Source organism: Gracilinanus agilis, chromosome 3 (genome assembly GCF_016433145.1).
Source record: "Gracilinanus agilis isolate LMUSP501 chromosome 3, AgileGrace, whole genome shotgun sequence".
NCBI lineage: Eukaryota > Metazoa > Chordata > Mammalia > Didelphimorphia > Didelphidae > Gracilinanus > Gracilinanus agilis.
In genome coordinates this window covers 621,596,701-621,619,610 of record NC_058132.1, presented here as the reverse complement: position 1 = coordinate 621,619,610, position 22,910 = coordinate 621,596,701, and the positions used below count along the sequence as shown (strand labels likewise).

Sequence of the window (22,910 nt, the reverse complement as noted above, 5' to 3'; positions counted from 1 at the left end):
TCTTGAACAGAGGGAGGGGTTTTAAGAGACAAGGACAAGAGCAAAGAGCTCATTCTGGTCCCTGGGCAATTTTGTAAGCAAGGGTGCATGCATATAGGACAGGTCTGCATGAGACTTGGGCTCAGATAATTCAGCTTTGCAGGATTTGTGTATCTCGTTTCTTGTATAATTTTAATCTTGTATGTATGGACCATTTGTATTTTCTTCCGCATAGCTTTTACACCAAAGTTGATTGTGGTTTGTTATTAAAGAAGTAATTTGAGAATAGTAATCCATTACTTGTCCTTGACTAATTCCATTCAGATTTGACTTAGATACTCAACATGCCTTTGTTGGAGACTATTCTGGGCAGATCACACTCCTAAAGCTTGAACAGAACACCTGTTCAATTATTACAACCCTTAAAGGACATGAAGGTAAATTGTTTTCAGACTTTCCCCACTTGTTTCAGAACACAGATTCTGACATTTCTAGCCAAGTAGTTAGTTGTTTTTTTTTTTTTTAACCTTTTACCGATACTAAATATCAGTTCCGAGGCAGTTGAGCGATAAGGGCTTGGCATTTGGGGTTAGGTCAGCAAAGGACTTTTTAACTTGGGGTCAGTAACTTTTTTTGTCAGCTTTATTTCAACAGGGCAGGACAGTGACTGAAATAAACCCAGAGCTGATGTGAAATCAGTCACTCTTTTAGGTTTACAGATTTATTCCTTTCTTTTATTGGGTTGAGTAGAAGAAAATGAAAGTAGGTTTCTTTTTTTTTTAATTAAGAAAAAATTTTCTTTTTCTTTTTTTTTTTTCCAGTTACATGTAGAACTATTTTTGGCAGTTGTTTTTGACATTTAAAGTTCAGATTCCCCCTTTTACCTACACAGGTGGTGAATAGTCTGATATAGGTTAGACCCATACTTTCATGTATTACATATTTCCATATTGCTCATGACAGAAGACACATTTCACACATACAATAGAAATCTCACACATTGATCTGCACTCAGATTTGACTGGATACCATTTTCATCAGGAATTCCTTGTGGTTATCTTAGAGACATGCTTTGCTGAAAATGATTTAGTTCTTCACAGTTGATCATCATCATATTTCTGTTACTGTGTACACCCTTCTGGTTTTGCTCACTTCACTTTGCATCAGTTTGTTTCAGTTTTTTTCTAAATTCATCCTGCTCACCGTTCCTTAAGACTCAGTAGTATTGCTTTACAACTATATAACACAACTTGTGCGTCCATTCCCCAATTGATGGACACTCCCTCAGTTTCTAATTCTTTGCCACTATAAAAAGAACTTGTAAAAATATTTTGGTACAGGTGGATTCTTTTCTCCTTATCTCTGATCTGTTTGAGATACAGACTCAGTAATGCTATTGCTGGGCCAAAGGGTATGTGTAGTTTTGTGGCCCTTTGAGCCTGGTGTTTCATATTGCTCTCCAGAATGATTGTATCAATTCACAATTCTACCAACAGAGTATTAATGTCTCAATTTTCCCACATCCTCTGTAACATCTCTCATTTTCCTTTTTGGTCACATTAGCAAATCTGGCTAATAAAGTGATATCTCAAGGTTATTTTAATTTGCATTTCTCTAATCAAGAGTGATTTGGAACATTTTTTCATATGACTGGATAGTTTTAATTTCTTCCTGAGAATTGCCTGCTTATATCCTTTGACCATTTTTCAGTTGAGGAATGCTTTGTATTCCTATAAATTTGACCTACTTCTCTATATATTTGAGAAATGAAGCTTGTCAGGGACACTTACTATAAGATTTCTTTCCAAATTTGTTTTTGCTCATGGAATCTTGATTGCATTTGTTTTATTTGCATAAAACCTTTTTAATTTAATGTAATCAAAATGATCTGTTTCTGTTTTTTTTTTTTAAACCTAAGTTATCTTCTGTCTTAGAATCAATACTATATTGGTTCCAAGGCAGAAGAGTGGTAAAGGCTAGGCAGTGGGGGTTAAGTAACTTGCCCAGGGTCACACAGATTTGAACCCAGGACCTTCTGTCTCTAGACCTGGCTCTCAATCCACTGAGCTACCCAGTTGTCCCCATCTATTTCATTTTTTTGGTAATGCCTCTTTATGTTCTTTGGTCATAAATTCTTCTTTTATCCATAAGTCTGAGGTAAACTTTTCTATGTTCCCCTAATTTGTTTATGGTATCCCCCTTTATTTCTAGATCAAGTATCCATTTTGACTTTATCCTGGTGTATGGTGAGATATTGGTTCATGCCTAATCTGTGTAGAAAGAAGGTTACTTTTGATGTTCATCTTACTGTGGCTGCCCCAGGCATTAAGTATACTCACAATTTTAAAGCTCAGTTTTTATTTATTAGCTTGCTGGCCCTGTACTGACTTTTCAGAGCTGATGAAGGGCTTCAGGCCTCTAGATGTTTCTTTCATTCTTTCATTTTTATCTCTTTTTCTTTCTTTAGGAAAGTAACATTAAATATTAACCGTGAAGAGGTTCAGGAAAGTTTTTGGAAAGAATTTTTTTTTAGTAGACAAAGAGGACATTTCTTCAAACCAAGAATGTATCATCACATTAGATGTTAGTCAACACTAAACTGAATTAGATATAAGAGTTTAGACCTTGCTGCCAAACTTTTTATCTAGTTTGCATAGTCTGGCTTATTTAATTGGCATAGTCTAGCCAGCTTTTTAGGTGCAGAGAGCCCTGAACTAAGCCCCATGTCAGATCTCTTTTTGATTAGCTTTGATAATTTTGGGCAACCACTTCTCCTGCATACACCTCAGTTTCCTTTTTTCTCCCTTTCTCTAAAGTGATGATTCTATAATTAAGTAATCACTGAGGACTTTTCCAGAGCCAAGAATTAGTTTCTTCTATGAAAGACCTAGTTAGATTGAACATGCCCACTCTCAAAAAGGCCTCTTCTTCAGAACTTGTAGAAATTTAATAACTTGGGTTTATAGCTATTCTAATCTAATCTAATCTCTGATCTGTTTCTAATCTGTTCTCTAATCTAATCTAATCTCTGAAGCCAACAGATTTGTTAACTTCCAAGCCAATCTTTAGGGTGCAGTTTTTGCTGCCTTGCATTTCCTTGGTGAAGTACAAGGAAAAATACTTTAAAAATATTCATATTATGTTCCTCGAATTCAGTAGTTAGCGAGTAACAGCTGCTACTCATTCTCTTTATTGGGAGGCTCCATCTCCTGCCTTGTAATTCATGCAATGATGGCCTAGTAACCCTTTACTCAAGGGGAGCCACATTTTTGTTGTATGGCTTAACTCTTAACTGTAAGACTGAATGCAGGTGTTTGTCTGTAAACCCACAGGCAGCGTTGCTTCACTGTGGTGGGATCCCATTCAGCGGTTACTCTTCTCTGGAGCATCTGACAACAGCATCATCATGTGGGACATTGGGGGAAGAAAAGGCCGGATGCTATTGCTTCAGGGACATCAGTAGGTGACCTGTTCATTTTCATTTTTGCAAGAAAATTTGGAGGTCCTTGTGCTTTTCTAAGAAGTTTGTACTAATGGAATAACTCAATGGCTTCCTGTTATATTGCATGCCCAAGTGCAGTCATTCAGCAATCACTTATTGGGTTTCTGCTGTGTACCGAGTACAGTTGTAGTTCTGGGAGAGATACAGCATTTAGCGAAGATACAGTCCCTGCCCTCAGAGATCATTTTTTAAAACTTTTACTGTCAAGTAATGCAGTCTTAAGTTTTTCCTACTTGTTTCGTTCAATGCTGCTTTCCAAATGTCTGTATTCCTTTCTTTCCTTTTTAAAGTTTTATTAATGTCTTGTTTTCACATCACTTCATTTCCCAGTATATCTCTCCTTTAGAGAGAGAGAGAGAGAGACAGAGAGAGACAGAGAGAGACAGACACAGAGACAGACACAGAGAGAGAGAGATCCTTTTTACTTAAGAATTAAATAGGGAAGAGGAAAAGAGCTTCCCAGCAGAATTAAGCACTTCCTCAGTCAGGAGGCGAGGAGTTCCACATTTATAGCTTTCTACCTCTGCAAGAATGGAAGGATATATGTTCTTATATTTCTTTTCCAAGTCCACATTAAATCAGTAGTTTCATAGGATTTAGTTATAATTTTTTTGTTGTGGTTCTTTTTAAACTTTTAAACAAAAAGCTTTTTTAAAACTTTAGTCATTGGGGGCAGCTGGGTAGCTCAGTGGAGTGAGAGTCAGGCCTAGAGACAGGAGGTCCTAGGTTCAAACCCGGCCTCAGCCACTTCCCAGCTGTGTGACCCTGGGCAAGTCACTTGAGCCCCATTGCCCACCCTTACCAATCTTCCACCTATGAGACAGTACACCGAAGTACAAGGGTTTAAAAAAAAAACCAAAACTTTAGTCATTGTGTAGTTGGTTTTTATGGTTCTGCTTGTTTTACTTGATGCCAATTCATATAAGTCTTCCTCTGCTTATCTGCATTCTTTTGTTATTGTTTTTTGTTTGGTTCCGAAAAGGGATTAGGATTTCATTTGGCCTTGGGAGTTTTCAGTGAGATGCAGCTTGGCTCTCTGCTGCTTTCAGAACTACCTGGACAGTACAGAAGATTAAATGGGGCTTTAACTTTGTTAAAGTTACTTTGGGCTCTGGAAGGGCTAAATAATAAACACAAGATAGGATGTTAAAGTCAAGACTGACCCCAAGTATTCCTGACTCTAAGACCCAGCTCTCTGCAAACTGGGCTCCAAAGCCCTATTTTTCTATATTCTTCAGTCATCATTTCTTAGGTTATAGCTTTATTTCAAATAAAAACTCAATATGCTTAAGACATTTCTGAGAAAATAAACTCTTGAAACAAATGTCATGATTATAACTTTTTTAAAAAAACATTTACCTTTTGTCTTAGAATCAATAATAAGTATCAATTCCAAGGCATAAGAGTAGTAAGGAAAAGGCAGTTAGGGTTGTGACTTGCCCAGAATCACACAGCTAGGAAGTATCTGAAGCCAGATTTGAACAGTCCTGGTCCTCTATCCTTTGAACCACCTAGGTGCCCCTCATGATTATATCTTGATAGAATGTATCTTGGTGGTATTTGTTCCCTTTATCTCCTTAGATGCTTCAGGTCTTTTTATAACATAATTGGTTTTATCTGTGAGGCTCTTTATTTTTTAGTTCCACAAACAATTGAAGACTCAAACTTGGTCATAACTGAAATTTAAGGTTATTGAAATAGTTGCCAGTCAACTGAGTTTCTGGGCCAGGCCCAACATCCACTGAGCCACCTAGCTGCCTCAGAGCCCTGGCTTTTTAAAGCTCATCGGGAGGATTTCTCTCCCCTGAGATTTTCAGATTGGCCAAGGTTTTACTTCAGTCCCTACACATCACATCCCTTGACTACCACCAGTCAGGAATCTTGAAGAAACATGACTGACTACTTTTCTGTGAGACTTCCAAGCACCTGACAGGAGGAGGAATGGAGTCTATTGTTCATTGGTCTCAGTACTCCTGTCTGTAGTTTCTGCTACAGTATTGAAAAGGGGGGGCGGAATTTTATCTTTACTCTCCCAGACTTTCCCATTTCTTGTTTTTTTTTTCATCTAAGCTTTTGCAGTGGAGGTTAAGATAGCCAAAAAAGTTTGGCCCCATGTTATGTATTTCAGTAATCAATGTTTTGGAAAACCATGGTGCTCAGATCAGAGATTCTTGATGCTCATATCATCTTCTCATATAGAAACACTTATAGCTGCTTTTCTTTTTAAAAATCATTTTTCTTTTTATTATTTTGTACTTAATGGTTAACTTGATCATCTCTGCATACAAAGGACAGAAAAGTGGAAATTGCATATGTGACTGAGAAGCTCTATGAAGAGCCTGTCTCCCCCCCCTTTTTTTTTTTTTTTTTGCAACATACATTAAATTTGTTAAGTTCCAAAGCTGTCCTGCTAGTCTGTATCTCCCTATTTACCTCCTCCTGTTCTGTGTGTGTGTGTGTGTGTGTGTGTGTGTGTGTGTGTGTGTTTAAACTGTCACTTTACATCTGAGAAGAAATACTAGGTACAGGCTCTAAGACAGAAGAGAAGTAAGGGCTAGGCAATGGGGGTTAAGTGACTTGCCCAGGGTCATATAGCTAAGAAATGTCTGAGGCCAGATTTGTCATATCATACATATGTTTTTAATGCTTTGTCATCATCTCTGGATCAGTTCCTCCCATTTGAAAAAACAAACAATAAAAAACTTCCCTTGAATCCAGTAATTCCCATCATACAAAACAAAATCACACACTGACCATGTCTGAAAGTGCAGTTCATATTTTGTGTCTCCAGTCTACCATCACTGCTCTGGAAGAGATATGTCGCTTACTTTTGTCGTTGGTTCTCTGGGATCTTACCTGGTCATTGCATTGACCAGGCTTACTGGGCCTGTCAGAGTTGTTTTAGTTTACTATGTTATAGTCATTGTATTATTCAGCCTCTTGGGCCTGCTTACTTCACTCTGTCTCAGGTCTTAGGTTTCCCTGAATCCGTCTCTTTTATTATTCTTTCAACAGCTCACTTACATTCAGGTACCATAATTTGCTTCTTAATTCCTCAATGAAGAGTTCTCCCATAAATTCCAGCTTTTGCTACCATAAAAGCACTAGTTTAAATACATTTATACAAAGGAGTCCTTTCCCCTTTGAAATCTCTGGCATAAAACAAGCCCAGCCTTATTAACATGGGGCCAAGAAAACAAGCAGCTTTTAGGTATTGATTTTCAAATATTCAAGTCAGTAAATATTTAAAAGTGTCTCCTGTGTGCCAGGCTGGTGTGAGGGATATAAAGGCAAACAGGAGCTCATTGTCATTGGGTGGGGTCATTCGTCTCTAAAGTTCCCCTTATGAGAATAGCTTGAGCCTCAAAAAAAGGAATGGGAGAGCATAGTGGATGGTGCTGGGAGGCAGGAGGTCCAGGGTTCAAATCTGGCTTCAGTGACCCTGGGCAAGTCACTTAACCCCAATTGTCCAGCCCTTACTGCTATTCTGTCTTAGAATTGATTCTAAGATAGAAGGGGTTTAAGGGTTTTAAAAACAACAACAACAAAAAACCTCTCATGACATAACAGCTGTCTTCTAAACTGCATGTTGTGATGTGAGCTCTAGGTCCCAGAGGAGGTCCAGGGCTTTGCTGAGCAAAGGCTGGAGCCTGGCTGGGCCAGGGCAGTCACTTGCCTCTCGAGGTTGTTGAGAGAGGTGTGTTGTATGCTCTGTTCACAGTGACCGGGTGCAGTCTCTTTGCTACCTTTCCCTCACAAGACAGCTGGTTTCTTGTTCATCTGACGGGGGCATTGCCGTTTGGAATATGGATGTCCGGAGAGAGGAGGTAAGCGGGCAGCCAGGCGGAAGCTGTGGGGGCTTGGTCTGGGTCCTGTAAAGTTTCCCTGGTGGCTGGGGACCTGCAGAGTCCTCCTTTGTTCTGCTCCTTCCCCAGGGCCTGGGAAGTGCATACAGTTCATTTGCCCTGCCTTGCTTTCTTAGTTATTTTCTGACAAAGATGCTGACCATACTTGAATAGAAAAATAGAACAGGATGTGCTCAGTAAAAATAAGGATAGTAAAATGATAAAAGCAAGTATATATAGTATAGCAATTTAAAGTCTGCAAAACTCTTTACAGATAGAATCCAGTGGAATTGTTTGTCAGCTCTAGGAGGTGGGAGAGAACATGAATTGTAACGTTGGAAAAACCTTTAAAAATAAATAAATTTAATTAATTTAAAAAACAATAAAAAAAGAAGAAAAGGAAACTCTTTACAGATATTTCATTTTGTTCTCATAGCAACCTGGGGGAGATGGGGATGAGGAGCTATTATCCCTGTTTTATAGATGAGGAAGCTGAGGTAAACTGGGCTGAGAACAGATGAGTGACTTGACTGGGTTCAGAGGGCTAGTCAGTATCTAGTCATATTTGAACTCAAGCCCCAGCACTCTATCCAGTGCATCACCTCACTGCTTCTTACTCCAACTGGAAGAGAGAGTACTTAGAGACACCATGAAGCAAACATGAGGACTACTTTTTCTAAAGAACACCAGAATGACTCCATAGCTCAGGATCCTGTCCTTTGTGAAGGCCTTAGAAATTCTCAGAGAACAGGCAGCATGGAGAGCTTCCCCTAAAAGGGAAAACTTTGGTGTTCCAAATGCATTCTGTTCTGGGGATGGTCTCCATCAGTAATCATGACATGTCTCATTTTCCTGTTGGGTAATTGTGGAGATACACCACTTTGCCTCCATTTTTGTTTTCTATTTCCTTCTCTTTTTAGTTAAGCCACATAATGTAGATGTTCAGTTTATTTAAAAATAGATTTATTTACATGAAATGGAACCACTCAAGGCAAGTTTGATGCAGAAATGTATGTTCTTTGCATTTTAATTGGATGGCAGTACTCCATAGAAATCAACAGAACATCCTTTATTCTCTCACATTTGTATATTAATGACCTTATGGGACAAAAGAAAGGAGAGAATAGGATTCTTGGATGTGCTACACTTTTATATTTGATAGATTTTTTAAAGAAAACTTGCAAAGTGCTCACATTTGGGAATTTCAGAGTTGGCTTTTATATTCAACCAGGATTTAATTAGAATAATGTTAAATATGTAAATCATGCTGCTTTTTAAAAAAATTCAATTTATTTATTAGTTATCAAACACCTTTAATGTGCTAAATGTTCCAGAGAGTATAGTAAGAGAGTTTCTTCTTCTCGGGGGTTTAGCTTTCTGAGATTTGTTATCCCTGGTCAACAGTACCAAGACATCTACTGGAGGTTACTTGGGGGTGCTTTCTTCTGCTTTTGCTTTCATTTTTAAAAGGGTTTTTGGTGGGGGTGAATGTCTGGTAGGAGGTCACAGAATATGGAGCCTACAGGCAGGCTGGGGAGAGAGAGCACAGATATATGGGGTCAGCAGGTGTTAGCTTTTATCTGCAGTTTCAGCCATACAGGAGCATATCCCCCAAGTGTGTGGAGGCCCTGCATATTTAGTCACACAGCTCTCTCAGGGCCCGGAAATCTCACTTTGATTAAAAAGGTAGAAGGAAGGTGTTAGTAAACTGAGGGAAGTAATGGGGGGAGTTAGTGTGACAGACTTAATTTTGGTTTATTCCAGGGGTTCAAGGTGATCCCACACCTTGAATGAATAGTTAAAATGAAAGGAGATGGCATGGTCCCTGGAAATAGATTTGCATATTTAGGGAAAGGAATATATCAAATGCTGCTAATGTATTCTGCACCCATGATTCTTTTAATTCTTTACTTAGGGAAGCTAATCCCAGTTCTGTACCTAATTTGTGCCATGTTCTGTATAAACTAATCGTTCATGTCTTAGGAACGAGAAAGTGAGTTACAAACCAGAATTGAGAGTGAGCAAATTGAACAGAATCATCTTGTAAAAGAATTGACTTCGGACTCAATTACCTCCTTCTTTGGTTCTTATCTATTGTTGATCTCTCCCCCCCCCCCCACCTTAAACACTTGGCTAAAAATGTATGGGAAAGGTGAGCAATCTGAATAACAAGTGTCTGACCATCATGAAGAATTTCTGTATCATTTGTGGGGCCAGCCTAGACAGAGGATTCCGTTACTTGTTTTGCTTTTTATTTTACCTGGAAATGCTTAGGGCTCATTTGATCTACTGATTTGAAAGAAAATTTGCCACCTTGCCATCTTTTTTTTTTTTTTATCCTTACTGTTATAAATGAAAATTAATCTTGGAGACTTAATACTGATTTTATAAGTATTAGTAAAAAGAGAGAAAGAGAGAAATATGATTTCCAGCCTTTCTTAAAGTCTTGGGTAGAGGTTGCAAGTCGTAGGAATCCTGGATTCCTGGAGTCTGCTCCCCTGCTATAAGTGCTGGAACAGCTGCAAAAGAACTCCTTTCATAAGCCCCCCAAAATGGCAGACAGACAGCCCACTTCACGCACTAGCTTTTTAAAAAAACAACCTTGACCTTCCATCTTAGAATCAATTCTGTGTATTGGTTCAAATGTAGAAGAGCGGCAAGAGCTAGACAATGGGAATTAAGTGACTTGTCCAGGGTCACATAGTTAGGAAGGGTTTGACCTTCGATTTCTAGGCCTGGCTTTACATCCACGCAGCCACCTAGCTGCCACCAGGCTTAAGCTCATCAGGAGGATTTGCCTCCCTTAAGATTTTTTGATTGGCCAGGGTTTCACTTCAGGCCCCATAGGTCACATCCCTTGACTACTACCAGTCAGGAATCTTGAAGACACCTCTCTGTGACCACTTATGTGAGGCTTCCAGGATTGGCCTGGGTTGACAGTCCCCAGATACTTAATTCACAGATCACCTTCTGTCTTATTATTAGTTCTAAGAAAAGTGATGAGTTGAGAATCAGAGTTAAGTGACATGTGTAAAAGGTAATCTTATTAAGCAGTTTCAGTTTTATATAATAATATAGCTATATATTCTCTGCATGTAATTATTAGGTAACCAGTATTGGAAAATTGTAAGGAATCATCCCAATTATTAATTGATGGAATAATCATGTTTGAGAATCAGTAATCAATAATCATATTGTGAGTAAAGTAACAAATTAGAATCCCTTGAAGTGCTTTGCAAAAACACCATTGTCAAGGAGAGTTGGCATGTGGTTTTAGTGTCTTGGAGTATATCCAGACTTCTTAAGACAGTGGTTCCCTTTTGGCTCTGAAAATGATGGAATAACCTTGGCCGTTACTATATTGGGACAGGGGGGGACGACATGATTTCCCCTTTCATAAGAAGCTAAGGAAACAACCTAACCTTCTGAGAGGAAGAAACTTTTTAAAAGGGGGAACCTTAGTTTTCCTCTTCTGAAGAAACAGTGCAGCTGACCACTCCCCTCTTTTGGGGGAACTTGATGCTTTTGTATAAGGTAATAAAGCAAATTGGCAAATTTGAGGGGAGGGGATTACATCTTAGACCAGCACTGGGCATGTCTTTGATCCTTACTCCATGATTAACTAATTTCACAATAAAGGTCAGTTTTTGGCTCAGAAGGTTGTTTTCCCAGTATTATATTTTATTTAACATTTTTGCTCAGGGTCACATAGCTAGGAAGTAACTGAGACCAGATTTGAACCCAGATATTCTCTATTCCAGGCCTGATGCTCTGTTCACTCTGCTTCCTAACTGCCCTCATCCTTTAATTAGAGACAATTAATGCTCTTGAAAAGAAACATTTTAATCAGGAGGACTCATGCAGGAGAATTGAGCACTGTTTTTTTGTTGTTGTTGAGAGTAGGAATAGGAACAGGAGGTAGGTTATAGAAAAGACAGTGGTACTTAATTTTTATTTTTTAATTTTTAAAAGCAATTAACATTTTTTACCAATTACATGTAATAAATTTCTGCATAAATTTTCCAAAGTTATAGAATTTGAATTGTTTCCCTCCCTCCTCTCAGAGCTGGCAAGCCATTCAATCTGGGTTATACATGTATTAGACAGTGATACTTTATGATCAGATATTTGATGAAGAACCTTTGGGTGGCTGATCTTAGAGGACAACGTGCGTTACACTGTATGACATGATATATATATATAGTAAAGAAATGACTGTCTCTAGAGAAATTATGTTATGAATAAAAATTAGTCTTGGTGACCTTATACTTAATTATAAGTATTTATTAGTAAAGAGAAAGAAATGGTGAAAGAAGAAAAGTATACCAGCCTAACTCAAAGTCTCTAGCCACATGCTTCATCAGATCCTAGATTCCCCATGGGCCCTGGTCCATTTCACAAGTGGGTCCAGCTACCCACGTGGTCTAGCTAGACTAATTAAGGCCAGCCTGTAGCTTGCCAAATATAGCCTACATAGATAAGCACCTGGATAGCTTCTAGAGAGCTCCTTTCACAAGCCCCCAAAATGGCCAGAGGACTTCCCTGCTTGTCCTGGCTCTTCTCTCACCCACAAGGTTATACCTACTCTGCTATCAATTGGACAGTCTGAGTCATGGGTTCTGATGTCCAGACACATAAGGGATAGGAATTTTATCCTACTGTAATGCACATGTGCCAACTATGAGTCATATTTCTATGTTAATTTTACATAATAAAAATTCAAAAGAGCTGTCAGTTTAATACTCACTATTATTTCCAGGTGTTAAAGGAAACAAGTTTACTGCTTCTTGGAATTAATTCTTGTGTATTGGTTCCAAGGCAGAAGAGTGGTAAGGGCTAGGCAATGGGGGTCAAGTGACTTGCCCAGCTAGGAAGTGTCTGAGATCAGATTTGAACCTAGGACCTCCCATCTCTAGGTCTGGCTCTCAATCCACGGAACCACCCAGCTGCCCCCTGCTGCCTTTTCTTAAAGATCTCAGATCATTTATTTTTTTTATCTATGTTTTTCTTATTGGTTCTCTTAGGTCATTTTAAGTATGTTTCTAGTACTTTTTTAACATTCATATCATAGTGAGCTCCTAATAATACCATCTTGGTAGCTTTCTTATATTCATCATGAACATTGAAATATGAAATGACTAAGTGCCCTAAAGAATGACAATTTCTGTTTCTTTCAGAATAGAAATTAAAAATCAACTCTCTAGGGCAGCTAGCTCCTAGCTTGGAATTGGGAGGATCTGGGTTCAAATGAGGATTCAGACACTTCTAGCTTTGTGATTTAGTAATATAGATTTAAGGGTTTAACAGTGGAATTGCACATTGACTATGGGAGGGGAGTAGAAGAGGGAAGGAAAAGAACATGAATCTTGTAACCATGGCAAAATATTCCAAATTAATTAGTTAAATAAAATTTAAAAAAAGGTAAAAATCAACTCTTGCTATTTATTTGGGCACTGTCTTCTCATTTAACTATAATTATCTTTTTATTTCACTTATTACTATTAATTATTATCAACTAATTGAAGCAATGACATAAATTAATACAAAATTAGAGAATAGGAAAAAATATGGTTTGTAATTCAAGTAGAGTTTAGGTCACAGAGGGATTCCCTGTGGGTCACAAATTCTTCAAGTGTTTCTGCTCATGGATGACATTGTATGGACTGGCTCAAGCCCTGGAGCATTGCAGAGCTTTTTGGAAGAAATCCACAGTCACCCAGAGAAGTTTGTAGCCTAGGCACACAGGGAAGTGGTTGAAGACTGTCCCTTACCCAGATTTCAACATGCTCCTTGGATGGGCGTCCTATAGAATTTGTTCATTAGTATATGTATCTGGGACCGGCAGTACAGATGCACACTGAGTTAGGCCCACTGATACTACAGTTTGGCATTGGGACAGGAATAGAACTGTTTCTGAAGAATTAAAAATGAGTATCCCACAGGGGGCAGCAGAGAGGCTTGTGGTGGAGGTGAGCAGGCTGCCACATACACTAAATGAGGAATGGAAGAGTAATGGCAAGGATGAGGGATGCTAGATGGTGTAAAAATATGGGGCACCAGGGATGTTAAAATATAACCTAATAGTTGTGGGTACACACACACTGGGTTGAAGGAGAGACAGGACCAGGATTGGGAGACCAGAGTACACAGCTAAGCTGCTGCTAACTGTCAAGAATGGCTGTTGGCCAACTGTCACCCAGCTCACCACTAGGCCAGAGTCTTTGAAACCAGCAGGCAAGGTAAAAGGTTTTAACAGTTTTAATTATGTTCAACTAAATAAAGGTGGGATAGGGGATTCTACACTAAAACCTAAATGACAAAACCACAGGGCAAGGGGAGGACTTGACTTCTCTGATCTTAGTGATCTAAGCAGGCAGGGCCCAAAGGAGCAGTACAGGAGTCACTGGGAGGCTGCATCAAACCTGGTTCCAGCCAGGTTTGACCAGCACAGCTAAAAGGGCTGAGGGTGGCTTTGAGGGTTCTCACGGTAATCCACAGATGATCACAGGATGCCAAAAGCCAAGGTGGTCCAAGTAGAGAGAGTGTGCTTGAGATGCTGTCCACCAGATCCCAAACTCCTCCTCCACTTGGTGCAGCTCTGTAGTTCTTGTCCACTTGCTAGAAGCCTCCACCACTCAGGATCCCAGAAAATCGGGATGCAAGTCTGAGATCTCCCAGGGCTAGCAACAGTTTGTGCCAACCACTAATGGAGTCTCTCTCAGAGCACAAGCCCACTTCCTCCTCCTTCATTCCATCTTGGAATGCTCCAGCCCTTCCTGTTAGGTCCAACCTTAATACTTAATTAATTACTAACTAATCTTCCTCACAACAGTGAACAGTTGGAATGTTGCACTCAACAATGTGGGGGGGGGCAGTCTAAGGAGGAATCTCAGGCCTTGTAGTCTTGGAAGAAAGTGAAAGAATATAGATAACAGTTGCACAATTGGGATGACGTGGGTGGATTTTGATTTTTAATATTGAAGGAAACTCTCAAGTTGATGAGATCGTAGATCCATTTGAATAGTCTTTTCTAGTCACTGGTAATATAAACATTTCCTGACCTGATGTAGGTTTTGGGGGGGACATCATAGGGCTATTCAGAGGGGAATTAATATACATTTTCCCAAAGTAATGGCATTAATATTTAATATCACAATTTAATCTCTGATATTGGACAGGTAAAACAATTAGCATTTTCGTCTTGCTTTATTTATACAGATCTATAACAGTTTTATTTCTCATTGATCAATCAAGCAGAAAAATTTAGAAACATTTGTTTGTTTTTCCTATCCAGGCTCCTCAGTGGTTAGAAAGTGATTCTTGTCAAAAATGTGAACAACCCTTTTTTTGGAACATAAAGCAGATGTGGGACACAAAGACGTTGGGCTTACGACAGGTAAGAGGCCAGCTTCAAATCTTTACAAGTGCTTTTACTGTTATTTGTTGCCTTGTTTTTCTTAGTGACTTTGGTGATCGTATATAGTAGTGATTCCCAAAGTGGGCGCTACTGCCCCCTGGTAGGTGCTGCAGTGATCCAGGGGGGCAGTGATGGCCACAGGTACATTTATCTTTCCTATTAATTGCTATTAAAATTTTTAAAAATTAATTTCCAGGGGGCTAAGTAATATTTTTTCTGGAAAGGGGGTGGTAGGCCAAAATAGTTTGGGAACCACTGATCTCGAATATCACTTTATTTCCTACATCTGTAAGTTCCTTTATCTTTAATGGTCTCTGCCACTTAGTATCCATCCATGAACTACTGGTTCAGTTCAACAAACATTTAAGTGGGTACTTTAAGAATTTGTTACCTTTCATAATATATGAGGCGGCCATCTAGCAATAAGAAAAGTATCAAACACCGTAATTGCTTGTTTTTTAAAAACAACACTATTTAGAAAATCAGATGCCATAGGTATGAGTAAAGTGGAGGATCTTTCTGGGGAAGATATTCATAAGAAAATAGATCATAGATATAGAGCTTTAAGGGGATTTAGAGGCCATTGAGTCCAACCCTCTCATTTTACAGAGAACTTATGTGATTATACCTCCACATAGGTAGTGGAGGCCAGATTTGATTTTAGTTCTTATTTTTCCACATCTGTTGCTTTTTCCATAGTATGATGGTCTTTAAGAATAACTCAATTGTCCATATAAATGAAATCTGTAATATAATCCTTAATATATAAATTTATGTCCAATTATGTTTAAAATTCAGGATTCAAAATAGCTTATACATCATATGAACATTTTTGAAGATTCTTATAATTAGGTAATCATGTAATACTAAAGTTCTGCAAAAATATCTCTACAGCAACTTTGAAAATAGCCACTCAGGGCGAGTATGAATTTTTGCTGGTGAGTAGAATAGAATGTTGACTCTAATTACCGAGTATACCTTCATGGCAAGTTGGTTCAAAGTTTGTGTGAATTGGTAAATTACTTTTGGGTGTTACTTACAAGGCTTCTTTAGAGTGAAATGATATTTTAAGATTAGCAGGTAATTCAGGAAATACTTATGTATACATAGCATGCTAATCCACCAGGAGAGTATCTTTAGCATTTCATAATTAGTCTATATTCTTATAGCATGCCCAGTAGTGCTTTTGATCAGTGCATTGTACTTAATATAGGCAAAGTGACTCCTATTTCTAACTGAAAATAGAGAAATATAGTTGTGCATTTCTGTGCTAACAACTAATATGTATAGAGAGTGGAGGTGCCCAGTCACTAAATTTAAAGTGGTTCTGGGAAGAGTCACTCATTGTAAAAGGAATTCATACATTGGGGCAGCTAGGTGGCTTACTGGATAGAGTGCCATGCCTGGAGATAGGAGGGCCTGGGTCAAATTTGGCCTCAGATAACTTCCTAACTATGTGACCCTGGGCAAATCACTTAATGTGAACTGCTTAGCCCTTTCTGCTCTTCTCTCTTGAAACCAATATTTAGTATTGATTCTGAGACAGCAAGTAAAGATTGAGGGGGAAAAAAAGAATCCAGACATTGACAGTGGAGTTTACTTGAATCTCATATCTTTGTTCATTTTTTTTCTTTGTAATCTTGCTTTTTATTTTATACATTTAAATTATTACTCTTAGAAGGGGTTCATGGGTTTCACCAGACCACTAAAAGGCTCCAGGACATAGAAGAAGATTAAGAAACCCAGAGCTAGAGAGACATAACCATACTGAAGAGAACCCGTGTGCTGTTATAGCCCAACACCCTGAATTTGATATTAGTCAATCAACAAACATTTCTTTTTTTTTTTTTTAAACCCTTAACTTCTGTGTATTGGCTCCTTGGTGGAAGAGTGGTAAGGGTGGACAATGGGGGTCAGGTGACTTGCCCAAGGTCACACCGCTGGGAAGTATCTGAGGTCAGATTTGAACCTAGGACCTCCCGTCTCTAGGCCTGGCTCTCAATCCTCTGAGCTACCCAGCTGCCCCACTCCACAAACATTTCTTAAGTACTGTGGTTGATACCAGGAATACAAAGAACAGTAAAAATAATCTCTATTCTCAAAGAGATTAGAGTCAAGTGAGGCATACAGCATTTGCATGTCAATTTGAAAGATTAAAAATTGAGAGCATATGACTCTTGGCACCAATATCTTAATCAGAGAATATTTCATCAAGATCTTTCTCTAAGGATGTTTTATTTTTCCTTTTTGGGTGTTCTAATTGGATTATTCTTTCTAAAAATCTTCATTTGTCTGTGGATTGGTCTTGCCCATATCCTTTCTTAATTTTAACACTAGTATCTCCTTGTTGCTTACTAGAAAAGTAATTCAGAAGAAAAAGAATAAATGCTTGGGAGTCAGGTATTACAAGGCAATTTGCAAATGATCATTCCAGGTTAGGAATGTCCTAATGTTTAAAGCACATTTGATTCTTAGACTTCATGTAATATATATGTGAAAGTACATGTATAAAATACAAAATGTCAGCTTTTATTTTTTCTCATAATGTTTGAAGCATCACTGTAGGAAGTGTGGGCAAGCAGTATGTGGAAAGTGCAGCACCAGGCGTTCCACGTACCCAGTCATGGGCTTCGAGTTCCAGGTCCGCATGTGCGACTCTTGCTATGACTCCATCAAAGATGAAGAGTAAGGCGCTTCACATCTTTGCTTTGTTTTCAGATAAAAATGTGGGGAGCAACATGCAAATTCTTAAGATGCAGAAGAGTAGGCCAGGAGGTCAATTTTTTTTAAAACTCTTTTCCTTCTTTGTATCAGTTCTAAGAAAAGCGACAAGAAGTGGGAAATTGGGGTTAAGTGATTTGCCCAGGGCAACATTTAGGAAGTGTCTGATACCAAATTTGACCCCAGGATCTCCTGTCTCCAGGCCTGGCTCCTTATCCCTGAGTCAACCATAGCTGCCTGCAAAAAGTCTATTTAAAAAAAAAAATTTTTTTTACTTAAAAAAAAATTCAGTCATTAACAACTATGAACAGCTCCAGACTTGAAGAATGGGGAAGATGACTATTTCAGTAGCTATTCTACAGTACACAGTATTTTCTTTAGAAAAACTAAATTACATGCACACTCATGTAAATGGATTCAAGTAATAGCATATGGCTCTTTTGTGCCTCCCTTTTTTGCCCTTATAAAGCTTTCAAAATGCATTATTGATGTTCTTTGGTTATCTCCATTCCTTATTTCTAAAGAGGAATGTGGCCATTTTCACTTAGGGTGAGCAGAACCTCCTTGATTTGACAGTTTAGGTGCTGTAGTGGAATATATTATTGGACTGAGAGTCAGCAAGACCTGAGGTTTGAATCCTGCTTCAGTCACTTTGTGATTCTGGACCAATGATATGACCTCTTTAATAGCACTTTCCTGATCTATTAAATGAGAGATTAGATTCAGGGACCATTAGGGTGCCTTTCAGATCTCACTATGATCCTCTGAACTTCATGACCCAGCACACATGTCTGTCTCCACCTAGTCATTTCTGATCTCTGGTAATGGAGTCTTCAATAGCCATGTGTTGGTTGTGGCTAATCTAAGTCATTTCACTCTCTCCTTCTATTGTCTTTGTGTTGATTTTGTAGTTTGGAAAGCTCTATAGAACTCTTCCTTGTACAGAAGCAAAGCTAGTCCTGAAGTCTGTTTTTAAATGACTGGCCCTTGATTCTCTCACAGTTTGGGGCCAGAAAATGTATTCTAACTGTAGAGTTCTAGCCAAATTGTGGTTTGTGTCATTTTGAATATTGAGGTAGCCATCTTCTGGATTACTTGACCGTTTTATCAACCTGTTACCTAAAATAATGAAGTTATAATATTGGTAACTTCGGATTTTTCTTTTACTTATGGTTCAAAATTCATTCACTCAAGAAACATTTACCACATACTTACCATGTGAAAATCACTGTACCAGGAACTGACAGAAATGGAAAGGTAAATAAGACATAGCCTTTGCAGTCTCAAAGCTTAGGACCATACAGTAATTATCAGGTCATCAGTGATTCTGGGAGTTCATGGCAAGAGGGCTCGAACTTAGGAAGGATATATGGTGAAGGGATACATCATATCTCTGGGAAGTCCTTCTGTTGGAGTTCTTTAAATATTTTTCTCGGTTTTGGTTTAGCCTTTTTGCTAAACTGTTTATCCATCTTCATATCTACCCATTACAGGCACTGCTGTCAGCCCTTCCATTTTGGGGGATGTGGCTAGGGCGCTGAAGAAATAGCCCCAACTCTTGAAGTTAATTAAGGGTCAGGAGGGGATGGAATACAGGCCATGGCCCTCTCTCTCCACTCCCCCAGTCTATTCCTCCTTGGATGTGGCTTTCTTCCTCGTTCATCAGTTTGAGTCATCTCTATATCTGAGATGCTCAAATCTCTAATTCCGACTAGTCTGACAGTTTATATAGACCTCAGAGGACATGTGATCAAATCAGTGTAAACAAATTTCCTGCTGCCCTTGTTCGCATCTAGTAAATCAAGATAATCACAATCAAGATTAATTCTCACCTCATAAACATATCAAGGCACAGCCTCATGATAATTTCTTTACATGGTGTGAGGTGGTTTGATTTATTCAGTTGACTCCCATTCTTACTCTTACACCATTTTAAAGAGCAGACATTATTTAATATGCATTATCTCCTATGATACACAATTCTTTTTGTAGTAAGAGCTATGAATATTATCATTCCTACATTACAGATAAGGAAGCTGAGTCTAAGAGAGGTTAAGGAATTTGTTCAAGTTCAAAAAGCTAATAAGTGTCTAAGGCAGGATTTTAATCTACTTCTTACTCCAGGCCCCCAGTGAGGAAATAAAAATAAAATATGTGAGAATTCTTTAATCTTTTATAGAAGCCTTTTACTTTTAGTTGTGAGCTTATGAAACAATTTTCAAAGGTGTCCAAATTTATAAACACTAAATTTGGATACTTAAATTCATTTGACCACATTTCAATTCAGGGTTTGTGGTGATTTATTTTTATTATTGCAAATTATCCTTTTTTACTAAGTTTGTTAAATGAGTTTTAAATCTAATGTTTTTTTCTTTACTAGTCGCACTTCTCTGGCAACCTTTCATGAAGGAAAACATAACATTTCTCACATGTCTATGGATGTTGCTAGGGGCCTAATGGTGACCTGTGGGACTGATCGTGTTGTAAAGGTAACTTTTAAAATTTGTTTTAGATAGTATCTAGAGAAACTATTGTAATGATTGAATTCTCAAGCGGCAATATTTATTAAATTTAAATTAATTAATTTATTTATTATTCAAGAACATCTAAACTAGCCAGTAGACTCCCTCCATAATCCTAAGCATGAACAGGGCAAAAGAGAGTTCCTGTGGTCAGTGCATTCCCCTTGTGACCTCATCACTCAGGCCTTCCCATGGACATCCCAAAACATTTCTGATTGGTAAATAGTCCCTGAGGAGATGGACTTAGAGACCTCAACCTTATCACAGGAAGGAGAGTGTCCTTGCCATGTGACCATTTCAACATGGCTGCCTTGTTCATGGAGGTCAGAGGTTGCTGGCTTCCTTTATATAAGAGAGTTCTTAAGTACAGATGAACAAGGAGTGTGTCTCTACTCTGCCTCCAACGAAAGCCGACCTAGTGAAAAGAGTAAACCGCTCTAACTTGGAAGCTGGTTGATCCTTGAAACCTGAGTTTTAAGAAAAGTTTTCACGTGAAAATTGTTATGATTCAATATTAATTTTCCACACTATTCTGTTGGTCCTGCTTGCACTGTTTCATAGAATTTATGAAATTACAATTAAAAGTAGTTTGCTTTTCACCTCTTGTTGGCAGCATGGTTTTGGATATGGCATCTATTTTCTGTAAACAATACAACATGCATTTAAAAGTTGAGGCACACAACAGTTATGATTTTTAGCACCCTTTATTTAATTCCCTGTGAAGTTTCTTCCACTTCCAGTGCATTTCTTTGAACTTTCTTATTGCATTACTCTTTCCTTCTCTGTCTAGCCAAAGGGTTCTGTGTTTATATGTTCATCTTCAAGGTTGATGCCAAAACAGCCATCTTTCTTTGACTTATTCCCCAATTGTGCAGCATAGCCTGGTTTACATGTACCACAGGCTGGTTCACATGTGCCACGGGTCTTGTAGTTTTGATGTGTTTTGTGTTTATCTCCATTATTCTTCCCTTGATGTAATATTTTTCTTCTTGAGCTTCTAATATTCTTCTGGATGTCTTATGCATCTGTTAACAGACACATTTACATTCTAAATGTAGAGCATAACCAAATGTTTTTTCTTTAAGACTCTGGGCTTGTGGCGAGTAAAATAATTGTATTTGGCATGGTTCTTGATTTATGCCAGCATTTATTTGGAGATGGTGAGGTGAGGAGGGAAATAAATGTAGAACCAAATCCTAGCATCGTTAGAGATCCAGGAAGGCCCTACCCAGCTGGAGTGGCTTTGAGTCTTCTGCCATCTGAGCACTGGGCTAGCCAAGGTTACAATGGACTCATGGTCAAAAAGGTTGGCTTGTAGACAGTGCATTTTTTTTTTCTATCCATAGCTATTCATCAAGGGCATCTGTTAAGGCTTAGAAATGTCATAACGTTTTGTTTTTTTTTTTTGGTGGAAAGAATTCCTATGTTAATGAAATAGCAGGTTCTTCACCATTTTTTATGTCAAATTCCTATGGCAATCTATGGCTCCCTATGCAGAATGTTTTCAAATGGATAAAATAAAATACTAGAATTACAAGAGAAGCCAATTTTATAGAAATATAGTTATCAATATACTTTTTGAAAACAGCTCAAGGTCATACTATAGGTAAGAACCCATTTACCTCAGGGATGTGATCTGAGATATAGTAAGATTGAATCCGAAGTAGAGAAAGATTTTATTGTTTTTTTTATTTTGAGACAACATATTATTTATTTTGAGACAATCTATAGTCAATTGTAAGTCAGCCACGACTGCTTAATCATTGTCTGAAAATCTTCAGTCTGATCTCTTATTGTACCTTCCATCTCTCCCCTTTTAAAATGAATTTTGGTTCTGATTTTCAATTGTGCCTTAAAATGTGCTCAGTATTATAGACTTAAAACTATTTAAATGAAAAAGGAAACTAGGAGAATGTAGTTTTTCCTCCTTGATATACTTTTCACTTTTAGCAAATGTTCATTTTTCCAGAGCTGCCATTTACTATAGATGACCAATTTTGCCTTCTCCCACATTCCCTTTTCTCTTACAGATATGGGACATGACTCCTGTAGTTGGTTGTAGTCTTGCAACTGGATTCTCCTCCCGCTGACCTGGGACCTGGGCTGTTTATGCACCTTATGTACAGCAACAAGTACCAAACGAAGTCCTTCCTCTGAATAGCTCCACAATTTCTGGTGGCTTGAATATCCAGTAACCGTTTAAAAACAAAGTTTAAAAAGTTTTTGTTCTCTAGGTCACTCCTGGAACCGCCTTGATGCAGACATGCCTCTGAATGTCTTGGTAGGGTGAATATAAAGGATTATCTGTAATGTGAGTCCTGGAAAAGTGGACTTAACTTCAACATAGTTTGCATGTGAACAGTGTGTTAAAATGTCCTGAAAAAGGGATCAGCTTGAGAGGGTTAGTGGAAAACATTGGACAAAGACATAAAGGATTTTCAGTAAACGGTTCCCATAGGATTCTAAATGTACTCCAAACCAGTCTAGTCAGATTTCCAAAGCACTTTTCTGGCCATACAGATTGTTGGAGCAAAAAGGAACAGCAAGGAAGACTCAAAACAGCTGGCCTCTCTTGAGGGGCGGGGATGGAATTCTGAAGTGCCAGAGAGTCCCGGACGTCTGCTGCAGGGAGTGGAGGATGTTCTGTAGCATAGTGGTTGACAGGTGTCTGCGCATAGCTTCAGTTACCCTCAGTCATTCGTAGCTTTCTTCTTCTTTGTTTTCCGAGCTCACATACACAGGCGACTCTAGATGTTGGTAAGTCCGTGTAAACTCTGTATCCGTGAAGGCAGCCCACAGCCGGCCTTTGACTCCCTAGCAGTTCCTTTTAGACATTTTTATGGTGCTCTTAAAATGGGAATACACTAAGCCAACTGGCGTTTCTCATCGCAGCGAAGAGTGACTCCAAGACCGGCATGACTGTG

At 38.5% G+C, this 22,910-nt stretch overlaps 1 protein-coding gene across 1 annotated transcript in view; it reads left to right on the top strand.

The window, feature by feature from the left end:
* WDFY1 (WD repeat and FYVE domain containing 1) overlaps window positions 1–22,098 on the top strand; it is a 60,186-nt gene extending 38,088 nt beyond the window's left edge. Inside the window, exons 6-12 of the mRNA XM_044667591.1 lie at window positions 304–416; window positions 3,312–3,438; window positions 7,203–7,308; window positions 14,621–14,722; window positions 17,298–17,428; window positions 19,845–19,953; window positions 22,017–22,098. Of these exons, the coding sequence (XP_044523526.1) occupies window positions 304–416; window positions 3,312–3,438; window positions 7,203–7,308; window positions 14,621–14,722; window positions 17,298–17,428; window positions 19,845–19,953; window positions 22,017–22,076 (748 nt within the window). The 3' untranslated portion in view covers window positions 22,077–22,098. The remainder of the gene's footprint in view (window positions 1–303; window positions 417–3,311; window positions 3,439–7,202; window positions 7,309–14,620; window positions 14,723–17,297; window positions 17,429–19,844; window positions 19,954–22,016) is intronic.
* Window positions 22,099–22,910: the final 812 nt, after the last annotated feature.